The sequence below is a fragment of the Leptidea sinapis genome, chromosome 13 (genome assembly GCF_905404315.1).
Source record: "Leptidea sinapis chromosome 13, ilLepSina1.1, whole genome shotgun sequence".
NCBI lineage: Eukaryota > Metazoa > Arthropoda > Insecta > Lepidoptera > Pieridae > Leptidea > Leptidea sinapis.
In genome coordinates, this window is record NC_066277.1 from 9,117,944 (window position 1) to 9,131,491 (window position 13,548).

Below are 13,548 nucleotides of genomic sequence, written 5' to 3' on the forward strand. Positions count from 1 at the left end.
CTATTGTTGTTGGCATTCAATCGACGCACACACAATTTACAAGGCCGCCAGACAATCTTGGGGAGACAAAACTATTAAGTGCCACGCCGTACGCCGCCCAGACTGGTCGCTGTCTGATTTCAATGAGCTGTCGTCAATATTTTTGTATGTACCAACCCTAATGCTCCACCCAGATGTATGTATAAATTTCTGAGCTGAGTTACGCTACTTTTACTGAACTGACAACGCACCGAGATGTCTTGTCGTTGTAAAGCCATACGCACACCGCCGCCGCGCCGTTACCGCACCGTCCGCGTCAGTAGTTTATTTATTTTATTTATTGTTTATTTAGGAATCATATAGTGTTATACAAATTCAGTTTACAATAATATTATAACAAACAGACCTAAAGATCCATTAATTTCTACTTAATCTACTAGTTGTTTATAACAGTTACGGTATCATCGCCCTGGTCACACTTAAGGATTACATCCTGTATAGATATACGTAATTGATAATTACTCGTGATATTGGTACGTGAGCACGCTGAGACATGTTCTCAGATCACTGATTCGTGGAGCTGGCGCGAAGGCCAAGAAGATGACGTCACGGGACGATCAATACTGCCCCGCATCCCCTATCCGGGCAGCCTTTTCTCGCGAATCTTAATAAATTTCACTGTACCGTTCTATGTTGGATTTAGGTATTACATTTCTAGTAATTTGCTGGCTGTACTAGCTAAAGTTGTAATAATAAATCTATATCTAGGCTCTTTAGTTTATTTAGCTGTGAACTAGTTTCCGGAAGTATAATAGCAAGTTCAGTTTTAGCAGCTACTGCAGTTTTTGCCCTCTGTGATTGATATTTAAATTTGAATTGTAAGCAAAGTAGTAGTAGTCTGTCCTGCAGACAGATGGTTTTTTGCAAAAGAACCCTTAAAAACTTACAATACCAAATCAAAATCACTTTATTCATGTAGGTCACGGAAATGACACTTATGAATGGTAAAATTATTTTCACCTCTCCAGCACGAAAAGGGCGCTATTGCTACGTGAAAACTCGCAGCAAAAACGCTTTGCGTGAGGCAAAGTGATTTAAATGACGAACCCCACGTGACCATACATCCGGGAAAAAATACACAATGCGATCCGGTGCGTTCCGAAACTCATTTTAGCCTAGCGTATTATCTCATTGTCACATAAATTTATTATCTTAATTGTAACCTATAACACTTTTCTCGCTAGTCGAGGTAAAAAGTTGTATGTTTCACCCCGGACCAAATTTTGTTTTGTCTCGTGCCTTTAAATCACTCACTACCTCAGTTGTCTATATTAGAATCAATTAAATTCTAGACTACTTCACCAATTCGTGATTTAAAGTCTAAAGCACTCGCAGCAAAAAATAACTTTGGCTCACTTCTTGAACAAATCACTATTTTCTAATTAAATCTACCACAGAACAGTTTAAAGAGATTAGAATGGCCTTGTAGGCGGGGCAGGCTCGCCGCGAATATGATCAACGGATCATATTTCACCGAAATAAGCTTTACAGGCTGACAGTCGCGCTCTTATTGTTATAACGTACGAAACTCCGCGAAAACGATGAAATGCCGTCTTGCATATTGCGTCATGTCTTTAACCTGTTCTGTGAAATCTACCGTCAAAATCTTACTATTGCTAATAATATAAGCATTTTGAATGCTTCACAATTAGCATGTTTTTTGTTACGTTACCATTTAAAGGGTTTAAGCCTGTGTAATTGTAGCTGTTAGCCAACTTTTCATGACCTTTGCAAGATCACTTTCAGGGGGAACGTCGGGTTAAATAAACTGATAATACAATACATGATATAAAAGTACCTTTTACGCCAAACCCTTAAGTAAAAATACCTACAGTTATAATTACCCTACTTAAAAGGTATTTTAGTTAAATAAATGTTTAGCACTCGCTGTAGGTACTCAAAGAAAATACTTAGATGCTCTGTAGTCCAGCGCTGCGCGGCCTAATCACATATTTATTTAAGACTAGCTTACCCGACAGGCGTTGTTCTGTATATAATAAATTAAATAATGTTTTTTTTTTATGAATTTGTCAATAATATATCATAACATCAAGAATTATTTCGTAAAATATGCACCCTGTTGTTGTAATGAAATTGTTTCACAGCAGAACTGTCAAACCGTGCGTCAATAAATTCTCTCATAGAAAATGTATATACAAATATGTCCATACAAAACAAATATCAGACGACGGGGGACAAACAAAATTGTTGTTTTTATTTAATTCCGAACATTTTCCTATTTATTCACATTTTAAACCTTCTCTGGACTTCCACAAATAATTCAAGACCAAAATTAGCCAAAGCCAGCCGTTCCCGAGTTTAAGCGAGACTAACGAACAGCAATTCATTTTTATATATATAGATTATTCTCATGTGAACTACGGCGTCATAATTTTTAAACATCATTAATATATCAAACAGAACAATAAGTCCAAAAGTGATTACAGAATATTGGTTTTAAACAAAAGAGTTACGTTATGAATTTATAATCTAGATGAGGTGACAAATTTACAATTACTGGGTTAAGTAATTTACCCCCTTATTCATAATAGTCTGCTAACTTAAAGCCTTGCTAATTCTCACTCTGACTTATTCTATTGACCTAAGTTAGAATGAGAAAAAACACTCCTTAGCGTCTGTTTAAAGTTAGCGGACCATTATGAATAAGGGGGTTAGAATATAAACTAAACAGTATTTGGTTACATGTGTGTGTGTGCAAGGTTATGTGTTGAGTTGAAAAACCCGCCCACCTAAAAAAACATACACACACGTATGTTTTTTTAGGTGGGCGGGTTTTTTTTTAAATAAGGGACGAGACGAGCAGGACGTTCAGCTGATGGTAATTGATACGCCCTGCCCATTACAATGCAGTGCCGCTCAGGATTCTTGAAAAACCCCAAATATTCTGAGCGGCACTACAACTGCGCTCGTCACCTTGAGACATAAGATGTTAAGTCTAATTTGCCCAGTTATTTCACTAGCTACGGCGCCCTTTAGATCGAACCGCAGTAATGCTTACAGAAATAGGTGTCGTTGTGGTACCCACAATCTAGCCGGCATCCTGTGCAAAGGAGCCTCCCACTGGTGTGATGTGTGTGTGTGTCGTTCTGTTTGTGTGTGTGAGGATGTATATGGATAATTATTAGACTAGATGTATATTTACTATTTCTTTTTTTAGCTGTATTAAGATTTATTGTAAGAGACTTTTGTGCGTAGTTTGTGTTTGCTTTAGGTACAGAGAGTTCTAAACGATGAGAAGTTATGGTTGGATCTTCTCTTGATGGAGGGTACAGGTAAGAGAATGTGTATGTATATGAAAAAATGTCCGTCAAAATGCATTCAATTTGGGTGGCGCTACAGTAGCATCAGGGTAAATATTAAAAGAAGCGCCAAATTAAAAAGAAACAGACTAATCACTCTAACTACACGTTTTCTCATAACAACTCTTTAAGGTTATATTAACTACATTATTTTGTACAACGTAAATTGTTGAAATTTTCAGTAATTAATTACTTTAGCCGACAATAATATTTAATTTTTTAACTCAGCATACTTCAATTCGTTTACAGTTGCTACATACACCATAGTTCATACCTGTGCCTACACCAGCGGTATTGTGGAAGCTTTTTGAACTGTTATTAACAGCATAAGCTGGATACTTCTTCAACTTTTCTCCCATAAGATATAATTCTCCTTGCCCCTACCCTCCATACATCAGCAGGCAATATTTTTGTTCGCCAGTAAGTTTATATTATTGTAATTTGTCAAAACAACAAAGAAATAAAATACTGTTAAAAGAAATCATATCGAGGCGGCTTGTCGCGGTCTCGGTCGTGCTGTCAGATATTACTCTACCCTCATTCTGTATTGTTCGCAATCCCGAAGCCTCACAAATTACAATGCAACGATGCGAGGAGAACCCGACGAGATTCACAATAGAAAAACACAATGTTCCAACATCGCACCGCTCGCAATAAATCAGAAAGGCAAATCTAAAACTATATTATTCACTGTAAATTATTTTTGCTTCCTATTAGAATAAAGTTTGTTTAATATTTACGAATCAATTATTTTCAAATAGGTAAGTCAAATATTGAACTTATTTTAACTGTCAATGTGTTAAATTGAATAGTTTAGTGACTTACGGCCGTATTCAATAAAGTATCTCTAGTTACGGATACATTGCTGTCACTGTTTAATCACAAGATCTTATCTATCTATACTTATGTAATTAGTTATTATATAAAATGTCACAGAAGTTTACGAGTGTCTGTTGTTAGCGAATGAACGCACAAAAAATGTCATTCGAATATCTGTTTGTGGATGAGTCGACAATCCTAACACATGATCGGATTTAGTACGGCCGGACCATCGGATGGTCCGGTGGGAGCCTCCCACCAATTGGTCCACCGTCGTACTCGATGGTCCGGTTCGTAACAATAATAATTTTGTGCGTTGGACAATACAACACAACATCGGATATAGTCCGGTACCAGACCGAGTCCGATCGGCCGTACCAAATCCGATCATGTGTTTGGGCTATAAGCGCGCTAAGCCACGCACTTGACTTATAGTACCCACTTTGCTTTGAGACACAGAAGACATTATAATTCGAAGGTATGTATGTATATTATGTTGATTAATTCATTATTTTATGATGTCCGTTGAAACATATGAGGCTTGGTTAACTGTTATAACTGTATCAGCAGTTAAATTATAAATTCCGTGATAACTGGCCCGTTACAAATCCGTCCGTAATTAGTACATGAGTGTTCAATTAAAAAAGTAACATATTAATATACTTTGCAGCTATGACTTTTTAGAGTTCAGTACCCGAATGATAGCCAGCCACCACCGTCTGTTTCTTAGCGGGCTGTATCTCTTAAGCCCCAACAGAAAGAATTTTGGCAGTGTGTACATTACTTTTGCATCTATAACTAGGATGAAGTATATACCTGGATGTGACAAGCAAATAATAATGCATAAACGAGATCGCAACATACAATATTTGTTAGGAATAAAAAGGAACAATATAATATTTTGTAATCGTTATTTATTTGTATTTTTTTTTATTTCCAGCTGTGGTAAAGTTAAATAGTAATTGAGTATTTCATATAACTCATCATAAGCGGCATAAACATGGTGATATGTTATATATTCGGCTGCAAAAGCCGTACGGAAAGGAAATCGTAAAACATTAACTTTGTATATATATTTAATTTTTATTATAGGAAATCCTTAAACATAACCTTCCATTCGTAAGTAAGATTTTAGCAAAAATAATTGCTAAAATCTTCACTTGCATTGTAAAAATGGTGATAAAATAATAAAAGCCTATTAATACGTTATAAATAATTCCCCAACATTAGAAATTATATTGTATATAAATTTTAATTATTCCTTAGCCAAATTTCGCAAGTCCATTTGTGCCAACATTGGTAATCTTTAATAATGTTATAATTGGAAAATTAATGTAACTGTATATAACTATGTAACCTACTCATTTATTATTTAAAAAAAAACTGTCTAATTCTTAACTTATTCTATATAATACCTAAAATTAATTATTTCTGTGCATGCTGTGTTTATTTGTAGGTAATAAATACATTTAGTTCCTAGTTTTTGGTTCTACTTTTTATATTTGTGTGTATTATTATTGTAAGTCATTGTAAATTAACTTAATAAATAAATAATAAAAAAAATCTGTAGCTAGTTCATATTATCATTCTCATAACAATGGCCAAGCTTGTACACAATGTTCAACTGCTTTAATTTTTGTGGGTTGCAGGATTGTTTGTCTCTTTCGGGTGTGTGTGCATGGCATATCCAGTTAATACTTTATCTTAGCGCTATAACAGCAAGACATAGTTTTTTTTATGACAATGAGGGACAAGACGAGCAGGACGTAGGTAACATTGTAGTTGTAACGCCCTGCCCATTACATTGCAATGCCGCTCAGGATTTTTGAAAAACCCAAAAATTCTGAGGGGCACTACAACTGCACTAGTCACCTTGAGACATAAGATGTTAAGTCTCATTTGCCCAGTAATTTCACTAGCTACGGCGCCCTTCAGACCTAAATACAGTGATGCTCACACATTACTGTGAGCCTCCCACTGGTAATATTTTATTTTGCATAAATATTTAAAAAGTATAAATACCTTAGTCTGCCCCTTAGGTTTTTAACACATTTTTTGTATGTTTGAAAGTCCATTCCTTAAATGCTTTACTGGAATTACATTTGGCATTCATTGCGTTTATTTTCAGTTGACGAATTCAACAAAGTGTGGAGGAATTGTTATTCGTCTGCACGAACAGTACAAACACACCATTATTAAAAACACGTATCCGATTAATAATACACTTGTAATGATTTATTTAAATTATTTAATAATGTTTTAAATATAATTATTTTAGTGACATGGAGAAGAAGCGCAGAAAGCTAAAACGACTAACATTATTATAAATTGTTTAATAAAAAATAGCTACGAGGCATTCAGGGTTCTTGATTGAACTAAAAATTTTGAGCGGAGTACAAAACACTTCTAATATTTATTTTACAATTAGATATTGATCACTAAATATAATTTATTGATTGTACAATGTACGTACATGGGGCACACTAAAAGTTTTGCACTCTAGCTAGTCGGAACTATTTTAAATTTAGAATGTTATATTTTTTGAAACGTTGCAACTTTCCTAGTTATAAAAAAATAATTGGCGGGAAATCATTTGTCAATTGCTTTTTATCGCACATCAAAGTTCTACGTACGTAATGAAAATGGAATTAAGTCGAAAAGATTTTAGACCTATTATTTTTATGATTTTAAAAGTTCTCTCTCTTCGCAAGACTGTGCCGCTCGTCTTCAAAATGTTTTTGGGAGCGAAGCACCTTGCTCGAGCACCGTAAGGCGATGGTTTGCTGAATTTGACAGAGTTTGGGTTTCTTTACATGACGAATTTCGTCAAGGGCGGCCTTCAAATGCCGTCAACGAAAATTATGTATCTGCTGTTAATAATAATGTGTTAATTGAAGAAAATCCACGGATAAGCTATGAGACAATTCGAGGACTATTGGGGATTGGTATGAGCCAAATTCAGAAAATTTTACACGAACAATTGAAAGTTCGGAACTATGGTGTCGTTGGATCCCTCATGAACATAGCGGAGCAGAAGCGGGCTCGCGTGGAATGGTGCTCATAGATGCTAATGAAGTACGACCACGGCAGCAATTTTGTGAATGGGTGTTTGAAAATGAGAACAGGCCAACAAAAGTGAGGCAGGCGAGAAACGTTGGTAAAAAATGATCGCTTTTTTTCTCAGCTACGGGTTCCATTTGTACAATTCCACTTGAAGATCAAAAGAGTGTTGATGCCGAGTCGTATTCTACCATTTGTTTACCCAGGGTGTTAAAAAAAGTTCGCGAAAGACGACCAAAAAGACGCGTTCTCCTTCATCATGACAACGCATCTTCACACACGGACAACAATACTAAGTCATTTTTAACTTCCGAAAAAGAACAACTTGTCACCCATCCTGCACATAGCCCAGACCTAGCACCCTGTGATTTCTGTATTTTCCCCAAAATCAAAGATTTGATGAGAGGTTTCACCTCTACCAATTCCGAAGATTCAATGATAGCGTTCAATCAGCACGTAGAAGACATGCCTTCTGATCCGTGGTCCTCATGTTTTAATAAATGGTTCGATCACATAAAAAAATGTTTAAAATATAAAGGAGAGTATTTTGAAACGCAATAAACATAATATTTTGGTTATTACATGTTGTTTTTTATGTTACGCAAAACTTTTAGTATTACCTACGTAAAAGTGTTTTAGCACTGGGTGTTGAAACTGTCTAGAGAGACGACAAATTACTCGTTGGACCGAACTTTAGCTGTTAACACTTTTAGCAAAATGGATATAGTCATTGTATTCTATGGCAATTGCTTTGCATGTGATGCGCAAAGATCTAGCGTAAGTCAAAATACTATAATAACGTTAAGTTAAGAACACCATAACAGCTTTTCGTAACCCATAACCCATTTAAGCTCCAACATAAATATATCACGGCGTATGTGTTTAAAGTGTACTTTTGATATAAATTGGAACTCATACAAATATTTGGTCAATCCCGCACTGCTACGAAAGCCAAAGTGCCATTAAGGTTCTTGTACATGCCGCCGGTGCCGCACTAGAGCCGCAACGGCGCCGGACCGAATAAATATCGCGTATTTGCATCAGAGCCAAATCCATCGTTTACACATGTAGCATACCTAAACATAACTTTTGTCTGTTTGTGAACGGTTATCTCAGAAACTGCCAAAGTTAACCTTATATGATTTTCCATTGTGTATGGTGGAAATATTTCATAACATTAAGTCTTTGTATCATTACAATCGAACAAACAAAAAAATTAAACAATGTTTAAGATTTATTATTAGATTTCAATTTTTGGCAAACGAAGAATCCGCAGACCAACCAGACGGTGGACTGATGATATAATAGAGATTGCAGGAAAAGAGTGGATGCATAAACGCAAAAATAGAATACTTTGGAAAAAACTGGAGGAGGCCTTTACTCTAACGAGATCCAAAAGTCAAAGAAATAGAAGCTTATGCAACTAACTAATCTTACTAATACCAAACAATTAGAATATTATCTTACCTACTACTAATAATTCGTTTTGTGTAAAAAGAGTTATGGAATAATGAGGCTTTATCATTATTATTATTACTAAGTATGTCAAAATTAAAATTGTAACAAACGTATTCTTTAGTTGCCTTGTCTACTTTTTACTGAATAAAATTTTTATTTGCATTAACTCGACACTAAATGACACGCTGTTCCGGCCCGGCGCCGGTGCGGCTGCGGCATCATATTGTACAGGTTGCATTACGAGTATTTATTCAATTACGCATTCCATCTTATACTTAACTGTTCTAATAATAGTTCTTTAGTAATACATTGCATTACTTCCTATTAATATGTGATTGAATTGCGCAGTTGTAATCTTATTGTTATACGAGATTTTGCCCGTAACTTCGCTTGCATGTACTTCAAAGCTGGGTCAATGGTTATAAAAATTATAGTGCTAATCGGATTCAATCAGGTAGGATTCACCATTATACACCATACACTATTGGGAGGCTCCTTTGCACAGGATGCCGGCTAGATTATGTGTACCAAAACGGCGCTTTCTCTGCCGCGAAGCAGTAACGTGTAAGCATTATTGTGTTTCGGTCTATAGGGCGCCGTAGCTAGTGAAATTACTGGGCAAATGAGACTTAATATCTTATGTCTCAAGGTGACGAGTGCAAATGTAGTGCTGCTCAGAATTTTTGGGTTTTTCAAGAATCCTGAGCAGGACTGTATTGTAATGGGCAGAAAGTATCAATTACCATCATCTGAACGTCAGGCTCGTCTCGACCCTTACTGTCTTAAGAAAAAAGATATAGAATGATATATCTTAATATATATAAATTACGTGACACATTGTTTGTCCGCGATGGACTCCTAAACTAAGGAACGGATTTCAATGGCGATTACTCCATGGAGTGCAGTTTGGTCCAACTTGAGAGATAGGATAGTTTTTATTTCGATTTGGGACCCATAATTATTATTATTTTCAATATTTGTTTTGTATGGACATATTTTCTATGAGAGAATTTAGTGACGCACGGTTTGACAGTTCCGCTGTGAAACAATTTCATTATAACAACGGAGCATTTTTTACGAAATAATTCTTGATGTTTTGAAATATTATTGGCAAATTCCTATAAAACAGTATTTTTTTTTATTATCTACAGAACAACGTCTGTCGGGGCAGCTAGTAATGATATGTTTTTTATTCATTTAGGTACAATTTTGTACGCTTACGAAAGTCATGTTTGATGCAATCGGTTCAAGAGACTACCAGGAGGCCTTGTTCTGGCAAGAACCGGCAAGAAACTCAGCAAGTTTTATCCTTCTTTACAGTTTTCATATTATCCATACATTTTATCTTATTATTTTGTTCATTAAAATTTCCTTAATTTGAAGCTTAAATTTATCTAACGGAAGTTTTAAATACTTTTGTAAAACATTTTTTTTTCATCTTAGAATTCGCCATCTTAGTTTTTATTATTTGTTGTAATAGTGACTATGTATTTGTGCTGTCTAGCGATTGCAGTGAGACATCAGACAGAAAACACGCAATCAAGGTGTTTTTAGACAAGTTCTGTGGTGAAAATATAGCATTTGGAGCTATGAACACTACTTTATCCTGTTACACATATCCTTAAGTCTTACTTGTAGGTTGCTAATGCTTGCTGTTGGTTAAAGTTAACACTCCAGAGCTATTATGAACTACCAGTTTTCTTTGCAGTTAAACAACTTTTTTCTCGGCATGATGCATTTGTTTAGTATACTACTATGATAAAAGTTGTTTCTATAGCTTTTACTCTTTTTGTGTAGGTTATTCAGATTAGTGATCAATAATGAGGATTGTAAGTAATTAAACTGTTTGCGCCTGTTAAAATATTATCTACATTTTCGACGCAAGAATTCTTAAAATATTGGCTCTGTTACATAGGAGTCGTGAACTCATATCGCTCAAGGTCACCGGCATTTAGTGTCGCCTTAATCGACAACGCTTCTTTTTTTGGTGCGCTTATTATCTTGTATTATAAAATTCTCGTACCCTGGTGTTTGTTTACAAACTCCTCCGAAACGGCTTAACCAATTTGTTTGAAAATTTGTGTGTATATCGGGTCGATCTGATAATCGTCCAACATCTATTTTTCATACCCCTAAATGATAAGGGTCACCCACCCCTAAATATATTTTTTTGACAATTTTTTAATTTTTATTTTATTATGATTCAGCATTAAAAAATACATACAACTTCAAACTTTTACCCATCTGAGATCAACACCTATTTCTGTATCGTGATTTTAATATTATTCTATTCCATCCACAGATACGCAATACAGTTGCAAGATGGAAATCGAATATAACGGTTAATGTAATGCGATAAATAATATGCAGGTATTATTTGGTACGTCTGACAATCTAACCACCACCGCATACGGGCTATAGCCCCAAAATAATTTATCACCGCAGCCATCTTCGATTTAAAAAATTATCCCAAATTCGTTCTTTGCACCCTCGTGAACCTCGGATACGATATCCATGTTGTTCAAATCAAAATTTTGCACGGCGACCATCTTGGATTTCAAAAATGATGCCAAATTCGTTCTCTGCACCCTCAACAACCTCGAAATCGATATCAATATTGTTGAAATCATAAATTTGCGCGGCGGCCATCTTGGATTTCAAAAAATGATCCCAAATTCGTTCTCTGCACCCTAGAGAACCTCGGATACGATATCCATAATGTTGAAATAATAATTTTGCGCGCGGCCATCTTGGATTTAAAAAAAAACAAAATGGCGCGTAACCGAAAATCGTGACGATTTGCAATAAAATATCTCTCATACATCGATAAAGAAGTTTCACTTCAAAAACATACCGAGGTATTGAGAACATCCTCCTTTTTTTAAATCGGTTAAAAAGAGTGGCCGTTAATGTTTTCACGAGCTCAACTTTTTCCGAACATATGGTAAATTCAGTAATTTAAAACAAATATTTATAGTGACTATTTAAAGAGCTTAGTTTAAGCCTAATTGAATTAAAATTATTTGACTTTGAATACTTATAACATCATGTGGCGTCGTACATTATAGCCTCCTATCAATATCTATATACCAATAAACACAAAAAGCTATCCCAGCGGAGGAACTCGGGGTATATAGTACTTTCATAGCTGGCGATATATTTTTTAATGGCGTCTGTTTTGCTTACAAAATATTTTGCTGTTTTGACGAACGTATTAGCTTAAATTAAAAGTTGTGAAATAGTATTTAGGTGTGAAATGTGATTTTCTTATCATAATTTTTATTATAAGACGCTTTGTGACACCCTTTCCACAGTAAGTCATTTTTCAATTAAATTTCGCGCACTTATTGTCCTGTAAGTTGACAGAATGACACTGACGCGGCGGGAAACTTATGTGGTCATAAGACGACCACATTGAACACAAACTGCTGCATTTCGCTTGGGCCTACTCACCTTCTAAGCGTTATTTTTCTAAGATTATATTTATGTATTGTATGCAGATAATATTATAATAAAATTGTATGGTGATTCCAGGACGATACGATATGGGTACCTTAAACGGCAACGACAACGGCTGACAATGCTCCTGTGATTCCTTATCAATCATTTTTTTATAACTATAAGGGAAGAGACGAGCAGGGCGTTCAGCTGATTCTTGAAAACCCTAAAATTCTGAGCGGCACTACAATTGCGCTCGTCATCTTGAGGCATAAGATGTTAAGTCTCATTTGCCCAGTAATTACAGTAGCTACGGCACCCTTCAGACCGAAACACAATAATGCTTACACATTCAGTAATGTGAACCAGTGTTCACGACAGAAAAACCCCACCGTTGAGGTGCCCACAATCTAGCCGGCATCCTGTGCAAAGGAGCCTCCCACAGGTGTATGGTGGTGAATCCTACCTGATTGATTGCCGGCTAGATTATGGGCACCTCACCCATAATCTAACCCGCAGGCTCGTTTGCACACAAACGAGTCTCCCACTGGTCATTAAGCACTCCTATAAGAAAATAGCAGTAGTGTTTGTTACCTTATCGAAGGCGAGGGGTCTGTGTCGCGGCACGTCCGCGAGTTCCATGGCCTCGTCGGCGCGGGGCGGGGAGAGCGAGCGGCGGGGCGGGGACGGACGCGGTGGGGCCGGGTGCGCGCGCGTCGCTAGCCGACCTCCATGGGCGTCTGCCGCATGGGGCGCGAGCCGCTCGCGACCGCGCGCAGCGCCCGACACCTGGCGACACCGACACCAACATGAAACGGTAAAACGGCACGCGTCAATTAATAATCCAAATGAGTTATCTCAATTAGTGTGAGTTCCGCTAAGATTACCACACTGGTGTACCACAAGGGTCCATTTTCGGACCGTTCCTCTTCCTTATCTATATAAATAATATTGACACACTTTTTACACAAATTATCTTGCCCCAAGTTAAGCATATATAGCCTGTGTTATGGGTTACAAGACAATGATATATTTAATACAATATACTTACTTAAACATACATAAATTCATATAAACATACATAAATACATTTAAACATCCATGACTCGGAAACAAACATCCATATTCATCATATAAATGCTTGTACCTGCCGGGATTCGATCCCGGGACCTCTAGCTTAGTAGGTAGGATCGCTAACCACTCGGCTATACAGGTCGTCAAATAAATAAATAATAAATGATCTTCCCAACCTTATAGAAAAAAACACAAGGTTGTATATTGTTTGCGGGTGACACTTCACTGATACTTAAAGTGAAAAGACAACAAACAAAACTAAACGACATTTTATCTGACGTTTAATAGCATGAAAACGAAATATATAAAAATTCCCGTACCAAATGTCAAAAATGTAGAT

The 13,548-nt window shown here is 36.3% G+C and overlaps 1 protein-coding gene across 1 annotated transcript in view; it reads right to left on the reverse strand.

Moving 5' to 3' along the window:
* The window catches only part of LOC126967528 (uncharacterized), a 65,708-nt gene that overhangs the window by 32,810 nt on the left and 19,350 nt on the right, over nucleotides 1–13,548 (reverse strand). The window contains exon 2 of the mRNA XM_050812037.1: nucleotides 12,729–12,923. Coding sequence (XP_050667994.1) covers nucleotides 12,729–12,776 — 48 coding nt within the window. The 5' untranslated portion in view covers nucleotides 12,777–12,923. The remainder of the gene's footprint in view (nucleotides 1–12,728; nucleotides 12,924–13,548) is intronic.